The sequence below is a fragment of the Neovison vison genome, chromosome 7 (assembly GCF_020171115.1).
Source record: "Neovison vison isolate M4711 chromosome 7, ASM_NN_V1, whole genome shotgun sequence".
Taxonomy (NCBI): Eukaryota; Metazoa; Chordata; class Mammalia; order Carnivora; family Mustelidae; genus Neogale; species Neogale vison.
The window spans coordinates 155383531-155406119 of NC_058097.1; the positions used below are offsets into that span (position 1 = coordinate 155383531).

Consider the following 22589-nt stretch of genomic DNA (forward strand, 5'->3'; position numbering starts at 1 on the left):
GCAAGACGCAGAGGAAGAAGCAGACTCCCCGCTGAGGAAGGAGCCTAATGCTGGACTTCATTCCAAGATCCTAGGATCATGACCTGAGCCAAAGGCAGACGTTTAACCAAATGAGTCACCATGCATCCCCACATTTATGTGTTTTTAATGAAATCATGAACATTGGGCTTGTTTCTCAAAAGGTTAGGTATTTTCAGGAATATCACGTCTCCCAAAATGTGCCCTTGGATGGCCCCTTCATGGACTTATGGGTTTGATTTGGTATAGCTTTCCTGAATACATTAATGTATAAATAGGGAAATATCAAATTCTCCAGAGGCTTGCCCAGGCCCATCTCTGAGTTGAAGCTCTGGCCATTCTTCCTTGTGCCTTTATTCTTAGACAATACAAGGCCCTTTTTCTTCCAACTGAGATCTTGACCTTGCCTCTTTTCCTGACACTAAAAAGGAACCTGAAAAACAAACCCAGATTCTGACACTTCCAATCAAGAATCTCTCTCCATGACCACAACTGGGGATTCTTTTCTTTATCTATGGCTGGAGGAAACTGGACAAGAGTTGAAGAGTTTATCCTCTTGAGCTTCTCTTCCTTACCTACCAAAGTACAGTCATTACTCTTCCTGACATTTCTAATCATCTACCTGGTCACCCTGATGGGAAACAGCCTCATCATCCTGGTTACATTGGCTGACCCCATGCTACACAGTCCCATGTACTTCTTCCTCAGGAACTTGTCCTTCTTGGAGATTGGCTTCAACCTAGTCATTGTGCCCAAGATGTTGGGGACCCTGCTTGCCTGGGACACAACCATCTCCTTCCTTGGCTGTGCCACACAGATGTATTTCTCCTTCTTCTTTGGAGTAGATGAATGCTTCCTCCTGGCCACCATGGCTTATGACCGCTATGTGGCCATCTGCAGTCCCTTGCACTACCCAGTCATCATGAACCAAAGGACCCGTGCCAAACTCACTATTGTCTCCTGGTTTCCAGGCTTTCCCGTAGCTACTGTGCAGACCACCTGGCTCTTCAGCTTTCCATTCTGTGGCACTAACAAGGTGAATCACTTCTTCTGTGACAGCCCACCTGTGCTGAGGCTGGTCTGTGCAGACACAACACTGTTTGAGATCTATGCGATTGTTGGAACCATTCTGATCGTCATGATACCCTGCTTGCTGATTCTGTGTTCCTACACTCGCATTGCTGCTGCCATCCTAAAGATTTCATCAGCTAAAGGGAGGCATAAAGCCTTCTCTACCTGCTCCTCCCACCTCCTTGTTGTCTCCCTGTTCTATGTATCATTAAGCCTCACCTACTTTCGGCCTAAATCCAATAATTCTCCTGAAAGCAAAAAGCTGCTGTCGTTGTCCTACACTGTTGGGACTCCCATGTTGAACCCCATCATTTATAGCCTGAGAAATAATGAGGTGAAGAATGCTCTTGGCCGGATCTTCCAAAAGGCTTTAGGCCTTAGAAATTGCATCCCATAGACATTAAGAAGAGTCAGTGTACTGAATGGGGAGCAATCAGTTTCCTATCTGGGATTCCTCTGCCTCTTTTTACATCTCTGTTCGTATGAAACCCAGCTGTTGAAGCTCAGTGCAGGGAAAAGAGCACAGAAGTAGGTAAGACCTATTGCTACCACCTGGAAAACTCCTCTGCTCATGGTAGGCTTATTTTATTTTTCTTGTTGGTATTCCAACAGTTCTGTGCCAAGTAATCCCAGATATTAACATTCTTGTGTCCACACTATGAACAGTATAGAACTGCTTATAATCCTAATGTAAGAACACATTTAGTTACAGGACAAAATCAGTAAAAATCATCATGTCACATTCTCTTCCTTTTGAACAGTTCTGACTCATTCATCAGATAGAAAACCCTATGACCCCTCCCAATGCATAACTTTCATCACTGTCTTACTTCAGTTCACATGCCCTTGAAGCAGTTCTTCTAAGCTCATTGGTATATGTTATGAATATAAGAAAATGTATTGATAATCCCCATACTTACACCTTTATAACTCCCACAATCATTTTATTCCTTATTCTACTTTTGCCAGGAAGAATGAGCTGAGCTTCTGTGGGCTCTCTCTCTATCCAATACTCAGGTTTTTAAACCTTGTTGAAGTAACATTATAAATTCCTGTTGTGATTCTGATTTTTGAAATTTAAATTCAATTAATTAACATATAATGTATTATTCAGAGGCAGAGGTCAGTAATTCATCAGTCATATAATACCCCCTATTCACTACAACACGTGTCCTCCTTAATGTCTTGTAATTCTGTTTTCATCAAAGTTTTAAAAGGATCTAGCTAACTGCAACATAGCTTTTTTTAACCAAAAAATATTTCTTATTCTTTTTGTAGTTTCATGGTACTCTGTTTCCTAGGTATACCATAATTCACTTAACAAATCTTTTATAATTACAAATCATGCATTAAAAAATAGCTTTATGTATAAGCATTTTAATATTTTTGCCAGTATATCAGACAGATGGAAATCTAGAAATTTAGAAAAAGGTAAATACATGTATCATGTTGTTATATATTGGCAAATTTCCCTCAAAACTGATTGTACCATTTTATATACCCACAAGCGGTTTACAAGTGTTCTTTTTTCCCCACAGTCACATCAATAACATATGTCATCAAACATTTTGTTCATATAATAGGTAAAAAATTACTCAAATTTGAATTTGAAGGAAATCAATTTTGAAGAATATGGAAGAAATATTTGAGTAAATTAGAGAAAATGGTGAATTTCACTCAGACTTCTGAGTTAATAGTTTAGGTGATTAGCAGCTGGTGATGTTTTATACTCTATTTTCTCTACTTGAAAGGTGCTTTCCATTTATTTTAGACAGAGCCATCTCATCTTTCAAGGTCTTCACTGTAATCCCTCAAGAACCATAAATTATTCTCTCCAACATGCATCTATTCCAATTTTATCAACAGATAAATTAAACGTTGAATACACTATGCTATACTTGTTTTTACATGTTTCTTTCCCCCCAGTGTACCTGTAACTCTTGAAAATGAAAACTGCACAAGTATTTGTTTTATATGACACAGGCAATTCCTGAAAAACTTATGTTCTGAAAAACTCTATATCAAAAATACTATGGGAAAATGGGTTAGGGCAGACCACTCAGAGAATATGGAACTCTGAAGCCAGAGTTTTAACAGAAACACAGCTGGTATGTGGAGAGACAGCACAGACTGCTCAGACATGCAGTTCAGGGACACTGGAGGTTGCCACAGTAGATATTTAACATGCATAGTAACAACAGAATGAAAATGTCAGTGATGGTTTATTTAGTAAAAGAGTATTTGGTACTGAGATAAGGCAGATGGTGTGATGCTCTGAACCAGTGGGGCAGCCCTTATATGGTCATGAGAGTCACTGTCACTTGCCAGGAACCAAAAGCTGCACAAAACAATAGATGCTCCTCTTTGTGAATGAAGCCTCAAGCACAGGCACACCTCTAAAACTTTCTTGAAAACAACTAAGGGATGCCAAGGTCTTATGACATTTGCTTCAGTGTTGAAAGTTATTACTTTATCTATTCTGGTTTGCTTTGCCCAATACAAACTTTACATTATGATGAAATTATTCTCTAATTTTTCAATAGTATATGAAAGATGAATAAATGAATGGGTAATCCAGTTGAGAAGTGGTGGTGACTTGGAATAGAGAATGTAATTTATCAGGTTTCAGTAGAAATTAATTCTGAATAATTTTTAGAGGAAGAATTGATAGGATATGCTGGATTGCATGTGAAAAAACACAATGCTCAAGAAAGAAGATCTGATTCTAGAGCAAGACCAGTTCCTGTAGTAGAGTACAGGTATTCTGAAAGTCTAGAGGAGATCCATAAAAGAAGTATGAAAGAGATTTTTTTCCCCAGAAAGTTCAAGCCTTTTCCTTTGTATTCCTGTTATGAACCACTTTTCACCTTTTAGAAACATCTTCCCCAAACTTACAGTAACTGATCTTGCCTTGGGACCAGCTGCTTTCATCAGGTTATCCAAGAACCAGATACGGAAGCCAATGACTCAAGTGCAAGTGACTTACTAAGGAAAAACCATTAAATTAGTGGGAAAAATAAAGCAGGAATGGAGAAGAAACTAAGCAAACATATAATTTGGGGTGCAATCCCAGACTAGCCTTAATCCAGCAGGGAACTCCAGAGAATAAATAAAGTTTAGTTTGTTCTGCTTTGTGTCAGAAGAAGTAGGCTTCTGTACTTCTACTCCAGTCATCTACTGGCTCCTGGCAAACTGGGAAGTAGGGAAGAGTGAGAATTAAAACTCCTAGGTGCCACTCTCTCCCAGTGCCCTGGGGGAATTCTTCTAAAGGTCTCAGATACAAGCTATTAGAAGTAAAGCTTTCAGAAGTTGACAAAGGATGCTCAGAGCTAGTCAAAATGACCAAGGAAGATTGAAGAGAAACTCCAGCAGTGTCTACTATAGTCTGCCCTTCAGAAGTGCTATTCATCATCTGAGTGTTTTTGTCAAAAAAAAACTCCTAAGTCTCTAATCCAAACATTAAAAAATGGTCATTGAAAAAAAAAATAACTACGAAATCCTAGATCTAGAGCTCCCTTCAACATAAATCAACATTTCCAAGTTCAACATCTACCAAGCAATGTGAATTCAGATACATTTATTTTTTCCAGTTGAGTAGTTTGAATCAAACACACAAATCCAAACTCATCTCCCAAGATATGCATTGGTCATCAGAAACAATGGAGTCAAACACATAAGTATGAAATAAATATTTTCTTATTTAACTCATCATTTTCAAGGCATCTTTATTTTTCACAATAAAAACCACACACCATTATATAGGGCAATGATAATTCTTTTACTTCACCTTCCACTTTTACAGAGGCCCCTTTGGGGTTGCTGGGACTGAGAAAATAGCTCTTGATGATTAATTTATATTTTTTGAAAGGCTTTTGTCTTAGATAAAGACATGGCTGAAATTTTGGGATTGCTGCTCATAACTTAATTAAATTGTAATCCAAGTTCCTACTCAGAGTTATGTCCAGGGAAATGGGAAATAGTGGTGCTATTTTTGTAGCTACATCATTTTCTCCTAGTTACATATCCATCACAGTTGTAATTTTTTTTTAAGATTTCACTTTTTTTATATCAATTTTTTCCCATTTATTTATTTTCAGAAAAACAGTATTCATTATTTTTTCACCACACCCAGTGCTCCATGCAAGCTGTGCCCTCTATAATACCCACCACCTGGTACCCCAACCTCCCACCCCCCTGCCACTTCAAACCCCTCAGATTGTTTTTCAGAGTCCATAGTCTCTCATGGTTCACCTCCCCTTCCAATTTACCCAAAAGCACATACCCTCCCCAATGTCCATAACCCTACCCCCCTTCCCCCAACCCCCCTCCCCCCAGCAACCCACAGTTTGTTTCGTGAGATTAAGAGTCACTTATGGTTTGTCTCCCTCCCTATCCCATCTTGTTTCATGGATTCTTCTCCTACCCACTTAAGCCCCCATGTTGCATCACCACTTCCTCATATCAGGGAGATCATATGATAGTTGTCTTTCTCCGCTTGACTTATTTCGCTAAGCATGATACGCTCTAGTTCCATCCATGTTGTTGCAAATGGCAAGATTTCGTTTCTTTTGATGGCTGCATAGTATTCCATTGTGTATATATACCACCTCTTCTTGATCCATTCATCTGTTGATGGACATCTAGGTTCTTTCCATAGTTTGGCTATTGTGGACATTGCTGCTATAAACATTCGGGTGCACGTGCCCCTTTGGATCACTACGTTTGTATCTTTAGGGTAAATTCCCAGTAGTGCAATTGCTGGGTCATAGGGCAGTTCTATTTTCAACATTCTGAGGAACCTCCATGCTGTTTTCCAGAGTGGTTGCACCAGCTTGCATTCCCACCAACAGTGTAGGAGGGTTCCCCTTTCTCCCCATCCTCACCAGCATCTGTCATTTCCTGACTTGTTGATTTTAGCCATTCTGACTGGTGTAAGGTGGGATCTCATTGTGGTTTTGATTTGTATTTCCCTGATGCCGAGTGATATGGAGCACTTTTTCATGTGTCTGTTGGCCATCTGGATGTCTTCTTTGCAGAAACATCTGTTCATGTCCTCTGCCCATTTCTTGATTGGATTATTTGTTCTTTGGGTGTTGAGTTTGTTAAGTTCTTTATAGATTTTGTACACTAGTCCTTTATCTGATATGTCATTTGCAAATATCTTCTCCCATTCTGTCAGTTGTCTTTTGATTTTGTTAACTGTTTCCTTTGCTGTGCAAAAGCTTTTGATTTTGATGAAATCCCAAAAGTTCACTTTTGCCTTTGTTTCCCTTGCCTTTGGCGATGTTCCTAGGAAGATGTTGCTGCGGCTGAGGTGAAGAGGTTTCTGCCTGTGTTCTCCTCAAGGATTTTGATGGATTCCTTTCTCACATTGAGGTCCTTCATCCATTTTGAGTCTATTTTTGTGTGTGGTGTAAGGAAATGGTCCAATTTCATTTTTCTGCACGTGGCTGTCCAATTTTCCCAACACCATTTATTGAAGAGGCTGTCTTTTTTCCATTGGACATTCTTTCCTGCTTTGTCAAAGATTAGTTGACCATAGAGTTGAGGGTCTATTTCTGGGCTCTCTATTCTGTTCCATTGGTCTATGTGTCTGTTTTTGTGCCAGTACCATGCTGTTTGATGATGACAGCTTTGTAATAAAGCTTGAAGTCCGGAATTGTGATGCCACCAACTTTGGCTTTCTTTTTCAATATCCCTTTGGCTATTCGCGGTCTTTTCTGGTTCCATATAAATTTTAAAATTATTTGTTCCATTTCTTTGAAAAAGATGGATGGTACTTTGATAAGAATTGCATTAAATGTGTAGATTGCTTTAGGTAGCATATACATTTTCACAATATTTATTCTTCCAATCCAGGAGCATGGAACATTTTTCCATTTCTTTGTGTCTTCCTCAATTTCTTTCATGAGTACTTTATAGTTTTCTGAGTATAGATTCTTAGCCTCTTTGGTTAGGTTTATTCCTAGGTATCTTATGGTTTGGGGTGCAATTGTAAATAAGATTTCACTTTTTGTTTTTATTTTTTTATATTAATTTATTTATTTTCAGCATAACAGTATTCATTATTTTTTCACCACACCCAGTGCTCCATGCAATCCGTGCCCTCTGTAATAACCACCACCTGATACCCCAACCTCCCACCCCCCCCTGCCACTTCAACAGACTATGGACTCTGAAAAACACAGTTGTAATTTTACATTTTTATATGGTTCGTTCATATCTGTCTTCCCATTTAAACTGCATGTTCCATGAGGACAAGAACAAAGTTTATGAAATTTTCTACTGAAATTCCACTGCCTTGTTCAATGTAGGTATCCAACTATTACTTGTTGACTGAAGGAACAAACATTTAAAATATACCTTGTGCATCTTCTCATTGGCCATTGAAGCCTGTAATACAGTTTTTCCTCCTCCAAATGCAAGTACTCAGTATCTGAGAAGAGAGAAAGGATAAGAGGAAGAATGGCAGAGAGAAGTCATGTAGCTATTTCTATTCTTACACTACTTTTGGTTGTAATTCCAAGTAAATATGGGAACTAACAGGAATTTATGTTATATACTAGACAAAGAGACAGGTTATCAGGGGGAGAGTAAATAGCTATTCTTTTTTATCCACTGAGTCACCTTTGTTATCACTTTTGTTGGAAGTATGCTACACTTCCCTACCCCAAACTGCAAGATGAACATGCCATCCTAATTAATTGCAGTGGAAAATCTCAGGTCATGTAGGTGAAGAATGATGCAGAAGGTCAGTATTTTCTTTTTTTTTTTTAAAGATTTTATTTATTTGACAGAGAGAAATCACAAGTAGGCAGAGAGGCAGGCAGAGAGAGAGAGGGGGGAGGAAGCAGGCTCCCCGCGGAGCAGAGAGCCCAATGCGGGGCTCGATCCCAGGACCCTGGGATCATGACCCGAGCCGAAGGCAGAGGCTTTAACCCACTGAGCCACCCAGGTGCCCCAGAAGGTCAGTATTTTCAATATGGCTTGTACAAAAATTCACCCACATATTTGCAGGCACTATGCCAGATACTAGGCAAAAAATAATGAAGAAGTCAGATATAGTTACCACTTTCAGTAAGAAACATGCAATAAAATTTCTATTTCAGAAGAACTATAAGAAATGTTCAGAGATACATTAGAGTCTTTGAATGAAGCCCTAATTAGCTTGGGGAAATTTTATCTCAAAGCATGAACATCATCTTATCCCTCAACTTCAATCTTATTCCAGAAGGATTAAGACTTTAAGACTGTTAGTCAGACTTCCTTATTTTCATCTTTTTTTTAAGATTTTATTTATTTATTTGACAGACAGAGATCACAAGTAGGCAGAGAGGCAGGCAGAGAGAGAGGAGGAAGCTTCCTTCTGAGCAGAGAGCCTGATGTGGGGCTCGATCCCAGGACCCTGGGATCATGACCTGAACTGAAGGCAGAGGCTTTAACCCTCTGAGCCACCCAGATGCCCCCTTATTTTCATCTTAATCAGGAATTAAGGTGCCTCGTTAGCTCAGTAGGTAGTGCGTCAGTCTCATAATCAGGAATTAATAGCTCCTCAACCAATGGCACCTCCAACCAACTGCTTATGATTTTCATTAATATTCTCCACTTGGCTTAGAAAATGATTAATGAGTTCTCCTCTCCATGCCTGAAAACTTCTGACTCCAGGTCAGAAACACTCCCAAAGAATCAGCCCAGTGAGAATCAAAAGTGTGGGGAGATGTAAAAGAATACTGGTATGATAGAAATGAAATCACTGTCTTAAAGTGATGCTTGCAATCCCATGTTCATTGTAGCATTTTCACAATAGCAAAGACATTGGAACAACCCAAGTGTCCATTTACAGATGAAAGGATAAAGAAAGTGTGATATTTGTATAGATACATACAATGGGATATTCATCAGCCATAACAAAGAAGAAAATCCTGCCATTTGGACAACATGGATGGACCTCAAGGGCATTATCCTAAGTGAAAGAAAAAGACAAAGACAAAGAAAGAAAAATACTGTATGATCTCACTTAAATGTGGAATCTGAGAAAAACAAACTCAAAGGAAAAGAGAGTAGAATAGCTGTTATCAGGGGTTGGAGTAGGGTGATGTTGGTCAGAGGGTACAAACGCAGTTATAAGATGTATAAGTTGTGGGGATCAAATATATAGCATAGTGACTATCATTAATATTACTGTATTATATCCTTGAAAGTTGCAAAGAGAGTAGATATTAAATGGTTCACCACACACATATACAAAAAGTTAATTTTGTGAAGTCATGGACACGTTAACTAACTCTATTTTGTTAATCATTTCAATATAAATACATGTATTAAATCGTCACATTATATACCTTAAACAGTGTTATATGTCAATTTGTCTCAATAAAGCTGAGGGGAAAAAAGAATACTGGCATGCTTTTCTAATCTCTCTCTGGTGCAAACCTCAAAGAATAGACAGACCCTGAGTTTTTCTCCCTTTGCTCTTGTAGCCTCATGAGTGTAGAAAAAGTTGGAGCTGGAGCAAAGATCTTCCTCCCTGTATGAGATTGCAGAACCTTCATGAATTTTTTACTCCTGGGAATTCCTCAAAACTCACACCTGTCAGAAAGTGAACCTATGACTTGATCTGAGGAAGAGGAAGCATTGGGGAAATCACTCTATTACAGTAAACACCAGGGACCAAAATAGTCCTGAGACCCAGCCTGGAATCCTCTAGAGTGACTGACATGGGTCCAGCTCAGAGCTTCTTTGGAATGACTAATGCTGCACAACTCAGGGCTTCTTTACAGGAACTGACTCAGCCACGGCCTAGGATTTATCTGGGGTGTCTATACAGCCCTGGACAAAGCTTCTTTGAGAATGGCTTCTTTGACATGGCAGAACACCAGAGTTCACCACCAATGAGGACAGAGACAGGTACAACCCAGAGTACCTTTGAAATGATTGACACAGACACAATCCAGGGATTTTCTGAAATGATTTGCACAGATATAGCCATATTTTAGGACTCCCCTGGAGTTGCTCATTTGGGTATAGTCTCAGAGTACTCTAGAGTAGCTGATACAGTCCAGGGGTTCTCTGGAATGTGAAACAAATTTCACTCACAGGAGGTAAGTAAAGAGCAAAGTGGACACAGCACAGATGAGCTCTCTTATAAAGAGAATGATGACTTATTACCAAGAAAATATATTTTCTTTGACATATTTCTAGGAAACAGGAAGGAAGATCAGAGGTCTCAGGTTAAAAAAAATCATGGGGTTTTATAAGACTTGACAAATTAAGTTATCTGGGAAAAGATAGAAAACACTGATAATATATGCATTGGGCTTTAGAATGGTGGAAGCATTTGCCCATATATAATCTAATTTCACATGGTTAGGGTATCTATAATAATAGTCATATTACATTTGAGAAAACTGTAATTCAGAAAATGTCATGTCAGTAGCTCTGTGTCTCACAGCTAAAAAGTAACAACCAGAACTTCAACTCTGAATTTATAACTCTAAAGTCCTTGCTGTTATAACTATGTGGCCCCAAACTATCATTTATGTGAGAGTTTCATGAAGTTTTTATTTATTTTTTTGAGAGAGTGAGAGAGAGAGGGCAGGGTGAGGAGGGGCAGAGGGAGATACAGTCTTAAGCAGACTTCCTACACAATCCCAGGATCCTAAGATCACCACCTGAGCTGAAACCTGAATCTCAACCAACTGACCAATTGTGCCACCCAGACACCCTAGTTTCACAAACTTTTCATAGGTATATTATCTAGTTCTTTCTTGCTTAAACAGTGCATGGAATATCCAAGATGTTACCGCAGAAAAGAGATACTCTGGATAGAAGTGTAGCTGGCCAGACCATCTCCTAAGTTTCTGTATAACTTCTGCTTCCATAGGTTTCTCTCCCCCTTTGATGGCTGCAAACACAGCTACATTTATCCAAGGCGCTGTGCTTACAAGACCAGTTGTAAAACAGTAGCTAGATTATACTTCATTGATAACATCCTGACAACCACAATTACATGCATGAAGCTACAGGAAGATTAGTTTTTTACAAAAGGTCCCAGCAACCTCCCCTTCACCATCTCTTCCCTGCTTAATAGAGGAAAACAGATCAAAATGTAAAAACTGAAGAGAAAGGTGAGAGAAATAGAAGAGAAAAAAAGGAAAGGAGATCAAAAGAAGGCAATACAAAGGGATGGTTGGAGAAGGATCAAGACAGAGGAAGGAAAATATATAATTACAGCTGTGGGAGGGAGGCAAATGAAATGTTTTGAATCATGCATTCATGTTGTATTGTGCAGTCATAAGAGCCTAAGAAGAAGCATAAAGGAGCTGTTTCAGGGGACAGGAGAAAAGTGAAAGCCAAGCAAGTAGGGTTCTGAGCTCCCACCCCTGGCCCTGTCCCTGCCCTTATTTATCCTCATTGGGCTTAAATGTAGAGATTCTCTTTAGGATGTGGTTTGAAAGAAAAGGGAAAGTCATCTCTGCTCCTTAACTGAGATTTTCTTTGATAACATCTGAACTTTTGGCCTGAGAACCCTTTCTGAGAACCTTTCTAGCCTTTTGTTACATGGTGACCAGTGTCTAAGTAGTATCATCTGGTTATGTGTCATTAGGAAATTCTCAAACAGTACAAAAAACTGTTTATTTATACCCAACTTGTGTTTCAAATGATTTAAAGTCACTGATAGAAAAAACAAAACAAAATAAAACAAAATATAGCTTTGCTAAATAGCTAGGAGTTTAGAAATAGGAGTTTAGAAAATTGGTGCCAACTCATTTTGGGATATAGTTTAAGTGATATGCTCCAGAGTCATGGCTCTGTCCTAAGAAAAGTTTTGATTAAATATTTGATGGGAGTGGACATCTGTGGCACAGTGAGTGATGCAAACTCTTATAATAAAGCTTTTAAAATAAGTTCTCAGAACAGAGCAAAACATTAAAAATAAATATATATTGAAAGACAAAACTGAATGTACCATCTGTAACACACACACACACGCACACACACACTGTCAGAGGCCTTATACTTAATTGTAAGTTCAACTTGAGATGTTATAGCATCATTAAACTGCTCTAAAAATAATTAAATCATAGGCTACATTAATTAGCAAGCACTTATTAAGGACTCTGTTATGTACAAAAGATACAATGATGACTGAATAGATTTTTATTCCTGGCATTAATAATTAGATAATATAAATATATGCACACATACAAAATTGTGTAGTGCTCTAATAGAGTTCTACCCAAAGTGTTATAAGAGGAGAATAATCCTTTATTTTTTTGAGAGAGAGAGAGAGTGAGAGTGTAGTGGGGTAGGGTGTCGTGGCAGGGGGCAGAGGAAGAGGGAGAGAAAGAATCCCAAGCAGTCTCCAGTCTCCACATGGAGCCCAACTCAAGGCTAGATCTCACAATCCTGAGATCATGGCCTGAGCCAAAATCAAGAGTCGGACACTCAACTGACTGATCCACCCAGGCACCCTAAGAATAATCCCTTGATTACACCAAGGGAGCACAGGGAAACTTCACAAGAAAATGATGCTTCAGTTGAGACTTGTAAGATGAGAAGAAATTATACATAATTGCAGGAAGAGGTTTGCAAAAGCGGAGAGCCACATACACAAGGATAAGAAGGAGTGAGAGACATGATATATGTACAGAACAGAAGGTACTTTTGTATAACCAGAGCATCAGCTGTGTAGGGAAACACACTACTGAAACTGGAAAAATAAAGCAGATACCAGAGAAAAAGACCAGGGACAGTAGGCAGTGATCGAAAGACATTAAGCAGGTGAGTAACTTAATTGGAGTTGCTATCACATCACACACAAGTAAAGGATGGTTTGAAGAAAACCAGAATCCTGCAATATTAACAGGCCAGAGACAATAAAAGCCAGAATCCACAGGCAGTTGTGGTGGGGATGTAGATGATGACACTGAATTGGTGTTTAGGAGGAAAAACAATCAAGTTTGGGGGATGAATTAAAGGATTTTTTTCCCAATTCCTGGGTCACGCAGCTGGGTTTGTCATTTCCTGAAATGAGGCAGATAAAAGGAGGCAGCTTTGCTTAACCCACTGAGCCAACCAGGCGCTCCCTCAGGAGGCAGCTTGGGATAGGGGAAGATGATGAGTGTAATTTATAACCCTTATTACTCTTTAAATCTGTGTAAGTTGTATGAGGCCGTATCATTGAGTATGTAGTCTTTGTATCTAAGAGCCTTCTGAATGGGGTTCACTGTGCCTACATTCTGTCTATACAGATATTTCCATGATCATTTTCCACATTGTGTTCATTGTTCATTCATTTATTCAATATCAATTTACTGGGTATCTACTTGTTAGGAATTGCGATGAAAAGTTGCAAACAGTTTCTACTGTCAAGTAGTATGCCATCTAGAGTATGGAGATGGAGATATAAATTAATGATTATTTTAATACTAGGACTATGAAAGTGGTATTCTAGCTCTCCAGTGTTGCTAATACCTTTATGATCTTCTCTAGAAATTGTCTTTATTTTTGCTCTGTTACTACCATCCTGTGCCCAAAACTCCTGCTTGCCCTCACCTGTGAGCTCAGACTTTTTTCTGTTCTCAGAGTGGGTGAGTCGTCTGATGGGTAAAGCCATGAAGCAGAGTTGCACTGCCCAGGAAGCATATCTTGATACCAACACTTGCTGGCTGTCTAATCTTGGAGAGATTGTTCAACGTTTCTGTGCCTCCTCAGGTTAAAGTGGGCCTCATAACAATCCCTATATCTTCAGTTTGTTGTGAGACTTCATGTAATGCAGAACACTTAGAATAGTGCCTGGCACTTATCTGGTGCTCATTAAATGTTAACACTTACTTGAAAATTGACAAAGTGTCAAAGTATTTATTTAAAAAAGCAATGTCCAGGTTGAGTTTTTCTTAAATGAATAGGAATCAGTAGGGGTGCCTGGGTGGCTCAGTGGGTTAAGCCTCTGCCTTCAGCTCAGGTCATCTCAGGGTCCTGGGATCAAGCCCCACATCGGACTCTCTGCTCAGGAGGGAGCCTGCTTCCCCATCTCTCTACCTGCCTCTCTTGCCTACTTGTGATCTCTCTCTCTGTGTCAGGTAAATAAATAAAATCTTTAAAAAAAAAAAAAGGAATCAGCAAAAATTATAAAATAGCATTTTCTCACTGTTTTCCCTCTTTACCTTCCTCCTTCCCTTACCACCCTGACTACACATCCTGAACCTGCTGAGCACTTTACTCAAACAGCTTCTGCTCAGGGAGGGCTTCCCTTCATTCCCCACACCCCAAATACCTGTCTCCTTCTCCACACTTTTATTCTTCTCCATTGTTCTTAACACCACCTAACATATTGTACATCCTATTATATAATTTGCATATAATCTGTTTTCTCTGCTAGAAGATGAGGGCAGGGATTCTTTTAAAATTTTCTTATTAATGTTCTTTTAATCACCATACAGTACTTCACTAGTAGTACTAGTGATGTAGTGTTTCATGATACATTATTTGTGTATAAACACCCAGTGCTCATTGCAATACATGCCCTCCTTAATACCCATCACTGAGCTAACCCATCCCCACAGCCTCCTCTCCCCTGAAACCCTCAGTTTGTTTTCCAGAGTCCATAGTCTTTCATGATTTGTCTCCGCCTCTTGACTTCCCCCCTTCAATTTTCCCTTCCTTCTCCGAATATCGTCCATGCCATTCCTTACGTTCCACATATAAATGAAACCATACAATAATTGTCTTTCTCTGCTTGACTTATTTCACTTAGCATAATCCCCTCCAATTCCATCCATGTCAATGCAAATGTTGGGTACTCATCCTTTCTGATGGATGAGTAATATTTCATTGTATATATGAATCACATCTTCTTTATCCATTTGTGTGTTGAAGGGCATCTTGGCTCCTTCCACAGTTTGGCTTTTGTGGACATTGCTGCTATGAACACTGAGATGCACACACCCCTTCTTTTCACTACATCTGTATTTTTGGATAAATACCCAGTAGTGCAATCGCAGGGTCATGGGGTAGCTCTATTTTTAACTTTTTGAGGCACCTCCATACTGTTTTCCAAAGTGGCTGTACCAACTTGCATTTCCTGCAACAGTGTAAGAAGGTTCTCCTTTCTCCACATCCTCTGTGGAGGATTTGTTGTTTCCTGTCTTGTTAATTTCTGGCATTAGAACTAGTGTAAGATGGTATTTCAAAGTGGTTTTAATTTGAATTTCCCTGATTGCTGATGATGATAAACATTTTTTTTTCATGTATCTGTTAGCCATTTGTATGTCTTCTTTGGAGAAGTGTCTGTTATGCCTTCTGCTCATTTTTTTACTTATTTGGTTTTTTGGGTGTTGAGTTTGATAAGTTCTTTATAGATATTGGATAGCAGCTCTTTTGCTGTAATGTCATTTGTAAATATCTTCTCCCATTCTGTGGGTTGTCTCTTAGTTTTGTTGACTGTTTCCTTTGCTTTGCAGAAGATTTTTCTCTTGATGAAGTTCCAAAAGCTCATTTTTGCTTTTGTTTCCCTTGTCTTTGGAGACGTGTTTAAAAAAAAAAAAATTGCTGTGCCCTCTTTGGAGAAGAGTGTGGAGATTCCTCAAGAAATTAAAAATAGAACTTCCCTATGACCCTGCAATTGCACTACTGGGTATTTACCCCAAAGATACAGATGTAGTGAAAAGAAGGGCCATCTGTACCCCAATGTTTATAGAAGCAATGGCCATGGTTGCCAAACTGTGGAAAGAACCAAGATGCCCTTCAACGGATGAATGGATAAGGAAGATGTGGTCCATATACACTATAGAGTCTTATGCCTCCATCAGAAAGGATGAATACCCAACTTTTGTAGCAACATGGACGGGACTGGAGGAGATTATGCTGAGTGAAATAAGTCAAGCAGAGAGAGTCAATTATCCTATGGTTTCACTTATTTGCGGAGCATGACAAATAGCATGGTGGACATGGGGAGTTAGGAAAAGGGAGTTGGGGGAAATTGAAAGAGGAAGTGAACCATAAGATACTGTGGACTCTGAAAAACAATCTGAGGGGTTTTAAGTGGTTGGGGGGTGGGAGGTTGGGGGAACCAGGTGGTGGGTATTAGAGAGGGCATGGATTGCATGGAGCAGTGGGTGTGGTACAAAAACAATGAATACTGTTATGCTGAAAATAAATAAGAAATAATTTTTTTAAAAATGCTGTGGCCAGTGTCGAAGAGGTTACTGCCTATGCTCTCCTTTAGGATTTTATTGGATTCCTGTCTCACATTGGGGTCTTTCATCCTTTTGAGTTTATCTTTTTGTGTGGTGTAAGAGAATGGTCAGGTTTCATTCTTCTGTATATAGCTGTCCAATTTTCCCAGCATCGTTTATTGAAGAGACTCTCTTTTTTTCCTTTGGGTATTTTTTCCTGATTTGTTGAAGATTAGTTGACAATAGAGTTGAGGGTCCATATCTGGACTCTCTATTCTGTTCCATTGATCTATGTGTCTGTTTTTGTCCCAGTATCATGCTGTCTTGGTGATCACAGCTTTGTAATATAGCTTGAAATCAGGCAACGTGATGCCCCCATGTTTGTTTTTCTTTTTCAACATTTCCTTGGTGATTTGGGTTTTTTCTGGTTCCATACTAATTTTAGGATTGTTTGTTCTAGCTCTTCGAAAAATACCATTGGTACTTTGGTCAGATGGCATTGAGAGTACAGATGGCTTTAGGCAGCACAGACATTTTAAAAATGTTTTTTTTTTCCAATTTATTTATTTTCAGAAAAACAGTATTCATTATTTTTTTCACCACACCCAGTGCTCCATGCAAGCTGTGCCCTCTATAATACCCACCACCTGGTACCCCAACCTCCCACCCCCCCGCCACTTCAAATCCCTCAGATTGTTTTTCAGAGTCCATAGTCTCTCATGGTTCATCTCCCCTTCCAATTTACCCAAAAGCACATACCCTCCCCAATGTCTATAACCCTACCCCCCTTCTCCCAATCCCCCTCCCCCCAGCAACCCACAGTTTGTTTCGTGAGATTAAGAGTCACTGTTTATTCTTCCAATTTGTGAGCATGGAATGTTTGTCCATTTTTTTTGTGTCTTCTTCAATTTCTTTCGTAAGTGTTCTGTAATTCCTCAAGTACAGATCCTTTACCTCTTTGGTTAGGTTTATTCCTAGGTATTTTATCATTTTGGGTGCTAATATAAATGCAATCAATTTCCTAATTTCTCTTCCTAGAGTTACACTGTTAGTGTATAGAAAAGCAACTGATTTTGGTGCATTGGGTTTGTATCTTGTCACATTAATGAATTGCTGTATGAGTTCTAGTAATTTCGGGGTAGGGTCTTTTGGGTTCTACACATAAAGTATCATGTCATCTGGAAAGAGAGGGTGTGATGACTTCTTTGCCAATTTGAATACCTTTTATTTCTTTTTGTTGTCTGACTGCTGAAGCTAGGACTTCTAGCTCTAAGTTGAACAACAGTGGCAAGAGCAGGCATCCTTGTCGTGTTCCTGAGCTTAAGGGAAAAGCTCTCAGCTTTTCCCCATTGAGAATGATAATTTGCCATGGGCTTTTCATAGATGGTTTTTATGAAATTGAAGAATGTTCCTTCTATCCCTACACTCTGAAGAGTTTTAATCAGGAAAGAATGCTGTATTTTGTCAAATGCTTTTTCTCCATCAAATGAAAGGATTATATGATTCTTGTCTCTTCTTTTGTTAATGTGTTCTGTCACACTGATTGATTTGCAAATATTGAACCACCTTGCACTCCAAGAATAAATCCCACCTGGTCATGATGGACAGTCCTTTTATTGTACTGTTGGATCCTATTGGCTAGGATCTTGTTGAGATATTTGGCATCCATATTCATCAAGGATTCTGTAATTCTCCTTTTTGATGGGGTCTTTGCCTGGTTTTAGGGTAAGGGTAATGCTGACCTCATAGAATGAGTTTGGAAGTTTTCCTTCCATTTCTATTTTTTGAAACAGCTTCAGGAGAATAGGTTTTGTTTCTTCTTTAAATGTTTGGTAAAATTCCCCTGGGAATCCATTAGGCCCTGGACTCTTGTTTTTGGGGAGATTTTTGATCACTGATTCAATTTTGTTACTGGTTATTGGTCTATTCAGATTGTCAGTTTCTTCCTATTTCAGTCTTGGTAGTTTATAGGTTTCCTGGAAGGCATCCATTTCTTCCAGGTTGCTTAATTTATTGGCTATAGCAGTCAATAATAATTTCTAATAATTGTTTCTATTTCCTTGATGTTAGTCGTGATCTCTTCCCTTTCATTCATAATTTTATAATTTTGGGTTCTTTCTCTTTTCTTTTGGATAAGTCTGGCTAGAAGTTTATTGATCTTATAAATTCTTTCAAATAATGAGTGTCTAGTTTCATTGATCTGCTCTACTGTATTTCTGGTTTCTTATTCATTGATAGCTGCTCTAATCTATTATTTCTCTTCTCCTACTTGATTTTGGTTTTATTTGTTGTTCTTTCTCCAGTTCTTTTAGGTATATTCAGGAGTTTCCTCCTATTTGAGTGAGGCTTAGATGGGAATCTATTTCCCTCTTAGAACCACCTTTGCAGTATCCCATAGGTTTTGGACTGATGTATTTTTGTTCTTGTTAGTTTCCATGAATTAAGTTCTTCTCCTTCTCTTTTTTTAAGATTTTATTTTAATTCCAGTTAGTTAATGTACAGCATAATAGTAGTTTCAGGTGTACATTGTGGTGATTCAACACTTGCATGCAATTTCCCATTTGACCCAAACATTTTTTTAGCAGGATGGTCTTTAGCTTCCATGTGTTTGAATTGTTTTTAATTTTTTTTTTTTTTTTTTTTGGTGATTGAGTTCCAGTTTCAAAGCATCATGGCCTAAAAACATGCAGGGAATAATCTCAGTCTTTTGGTATCAATTGAGACTTGATTTGTGACCCAGTATGCAGTTTATTATGGAGAAAGTTCTGTGTGTGTTTGAGAAGAGTGAGAATTCTATTGTTTTAGGTTGGAATGTTTTGTATATATCTGTGAAGTCCATCTGGTCCAATGTGTCATTCAAAGCTCTTTTTTGTTGTTGGTGGTGGTGGTCTTCTGCATATATGATCTTTCTATTGCTGAAAGTGGAGTTTTGAGGTCTCCTACTATTAAAGTATTATTAATGATATGTTTCTTTATTTTGGTGAGCAGTTGGCTTATGTATTTGGCTGTTCCCATGTTAGGGGCCTAGATAGTTACAATTGTTAGATCTTCTTATTGGATAGACCCTTTAAGAATGATATAGTGTCCCTCTGTATCTCTTACTACAGTCTTTAGCTTAAAATCTAATTTGTTTGATGTAAGAATTGCTACCCAAGCTTTCTTTTGAGATACATTGGCATGAAAAATTGTTTCCATCCCTTCACTTTCAGTCTTAATGTATCTTTAGGTTCAAAATGAGTCTCTTGTAGACAGCATATGGATGGGTCTTCCTTTTGTAGAACCACCCCCCCTTAATATTTCTTGCAGGGCTGGCTTGGTGGTCACATATTCCTTTAGTTTCTGCCAGTCTTAGAAGCTCCTTGTCTCTCCATCCATTCTGAATGACAGCATTGCTGGATAAAGAACCCTTGGCTGTCTGTTATTCTCATTTAGTACCTTGAATATGTTTTGCCAGCCCTTTCTGGCTTGCCAGGTCTCTGTGGACAGGTCTGACATTATTCTAATGTTCCTCCCACTGTACATAAGAAATCTCTTCCACCTAGCCACTTTCAGGATTGTTTTCTTGGATCTAAGATTTGTGAGTTGTACTATTATATGTTAGGGCCTTGGTCAATTCTCAATGATCTTGGGAGGGGTCCTTTAGGGCAGAGAATTTTGTTTGTTTTATTTATAGATGCATTATCTTCAGTAATTAGAAGAGTGTCTGGTACACAGAAGATAATATTAATGAATAAATTATGCTTTTCTTCTAGGAATTGAAAAATAAGGACTACAGTGAGTTTGGGAAGTAAGTTAGACAAGAAGTAGACTTTGAAGGATAGATCTGCATTATATCATAAAAACTATAATGGTTAGCATTTATGGTTAGCATGTGTTATGTATCAGTCATCATGCAAGTGCCTTAGATGTATTACATCATGTAAGTTTATAGTCATCAGAATTTCAGGGTCCCAGTTTGAAGTTTAGTTATTGATGTACTGATTAAACCTTCTGCTTCTTTCTCACAGGATTTAATTTTATTAGTCTGCCTATTTGAGTGAGTCTTTATTAACATGATACACTTGAGCTCATATTTCTTGAAAGTCAAGACACAAGTCAACCAACAAAAGCTGATCAAAAGGTTTATATGTAATACATCTGGATTCCTTCTATGGTCTGACACTGTCTTGAGTCTGTGTTCCCTTTTCTCATCATATACAACTTATCAGTAATATTTAACCTAAAATCAGAATAAACCGCAGTCTCTATATTCCACATCTCCTTTAAACTGACATATTCTGAGATGGTAAATGAAGAAATACTCTAATATACTGAAGATTCCTCTGGTATACTGAAACCATTGTGAATGTGGGCTGCTTGAGATTAGGGTACATTCAGGTCTCACCTAAGGGATCATTAGTAACTACTGGTTCACTTTCCTTGACTTTCTCTTTCCTACTCTCATTTTGCAGAAAATATATCCTGGCTGACCTCACCACCTTTCATTGTGCATTAAGCCTGACTTCTATTTTAGTACCACTGACTATTGAAGAAAGGGTAGGAGTCCCAAAGGGAACCTATGATTTTGAACATTCTCTACAGAGCTAAGAAAAGTCAAGGAATGTGTAAATATATATGATGTGCAGTCTAAAGCAGGTTAGGATTCTTCCAAAATATTGTGACTCCAAAGGAGAAGCTTTTTTTTTTTTTTTTTTTTTTTTTTTTACATTTTGGAAGGTACAGCTTTTGATTGCCAATCACTATAACAAAAAAGGTAGAGAATGAGGCCATACATTTTCTTTCTAAGGGTATAATAGAGGTCTAAATAACATATGGAGACCTCTACCTTCCTGGAGAATGAATGTCAATGAACTCCTAGGCAGAAGAATGACGTGGGAAAACTGGACAATTGTCAGTGAGTTTGTTCTTGTGAGCTTTTCAACCTTGTCTTCTGAGCTACAAGCTCTACTGTTTCTCCTTTTTTTAACTATTTACCTGGTTACCCTAACGGGCAATGTTCTCATCATCTTAGTCACTACAGCTGACTCAGCTCTACAAAATCCTATGTACTTCTTCCTCAGGAATTTGTCCTTCCTGGAGATAGGCTTCAACTTGGTCATTGTGCCCAAGATGCTGGGAACTCTGATCATCCAAGACACAACCATCTCCTTCCTTGGCTGTGCCACTCAGATGTATTTCTTCTTCTTCTTTGGGGCTGCTGAGTGCTGCCTCCTGGCCACAATGGCATATGACCGCTATGTAGCCATCTGTGACCCTTTGCGCTACCCAATCATTATGAGCCGCAGAGCCTGTGCCCAGCTAGCAGCTGCCTCCTGGTTCTCAGGTTTTCCAGTGGCCACCGTGCAAACCACATGGATTTTCAGCTTCCCTTTTTGTGGCCCCAACAGAGTGAATCATTTTTTCTGTGATAGCCCCCCTGTCATTGCACTGGTGTGTGCTGATACCTCTCTGTTTGAACTGGAGGCTTTGACAGCAACTGTCTTATTCATTCTCTTCCCTTTCTTGCTAATCCTGGGGTCCTATGTCCAAATACTCTCCACTATCTTCAGGATGCCATCAGCTGAGGGGAAACGCAAGGCCTTCTCCACCTGCTCCTCCCACCTTCTGGTTGTCTCCCTCTTCTACAGCACTGCTATCCTTACATACTTCCGACCACGATCCAGCACCTCTCCTGAGGGCAAGAAACTGCTATCACTGTCCTACACAGTGGTGACTCCAATGTTGAACCCCATCATCTACAGCTTAAGGAATAGTGAAGTTAAGGCTGCACTGAAGCGAGTCATCCACAGGACCCTGGGCCCTCAGAAACTATGACTGACTGTGATGCCAACCAAATGAGTGGAATGCAAGGAGATAGGAAAGGACTCCTCAAGTATGTTTTAGTGCCTCCTCATTCTAAGAGCTATGATATATACACTAGAATTTTGGACTTTACTAGGATCTGTTTCTGAATGAAAGAACATGAGCAATGAAGAACTTCTATAGGCCTGGGTCCATAGGACTGGGGGACCAACATACCTGAGGATACTGCTAGTTGACACAAATTGGGAGCTGATCTGAAAGTTGACAGTTGTAGTGACAACACTACAATTTGCATTCTGTACTTGTTTTAACTTTTCTTGAACTTCCTCAACCATGTCTTTTAGAACTTCCTGCTTTACATTATCTATGTTTCCAAACTCCCCTTGAAACTTTCAAGGATCTTTTTGCTTACAAGATAAACTTATGACTATGGTAATAATAAGCGGTAGAGTTTTGTGTCATTCTTTCACTCATTTTTGGAACTCAATTTCTTTTTTTTTTAATTTTTTTTTTAAATTT

The 22589-nt window shown here is 38.9% G+C and overlaps 2 protein-coding genes across 3 annotated transcripts; both read left to right on the forward strand.

Annotated features, from left to right (window-relative positions):
- The first annotated feature begins 532 nt into the window (after positions 1–532).
- On the forward strand, positions 533–3745 carry LOC122914255 (olfactory receptor 10A2-like). 2 transcript variants are annotated; one of them, XM_044260887.1, is made up of 2 exons: positions 533–1456; positions 3722–3745. In XM_044260887.1, the coding sequence occupies exons 1-2, from the start codon at positions 533–535 to the stop codon at positions 3743–3745; spliced, it is 948 nt and encodes a 315-aa protein (XP_044116822.1). The 2 variants fall into 2 exon arrangements, with proteins under 2 accessions (XP_044116822.1, XP_044116821.1); XM_044260886.1 differs by lacking the exon at positions 3722–3745 and having other exon boundaries at positions 533–1486.
- A 16984-nt stretch (positions 3746–20729) lies between these two features.
- Positions 20730–22145, forward strand: LOC122914256 (olfactory receptor 10A4). The gene has a single exon (XM_044260888.1). The coding sequence runs from the start codon at positions 21105–21107 to the stop codon at positions 22080–22082; it is 978 nt and encodes a 325-aa protein (XP_044116823.1). The 5' UTR covers positions 20730–21104; the 3' UTR covers positions 22083–22145.
- Positions 22146–22589: the final 444 nt, after the last annotated feature.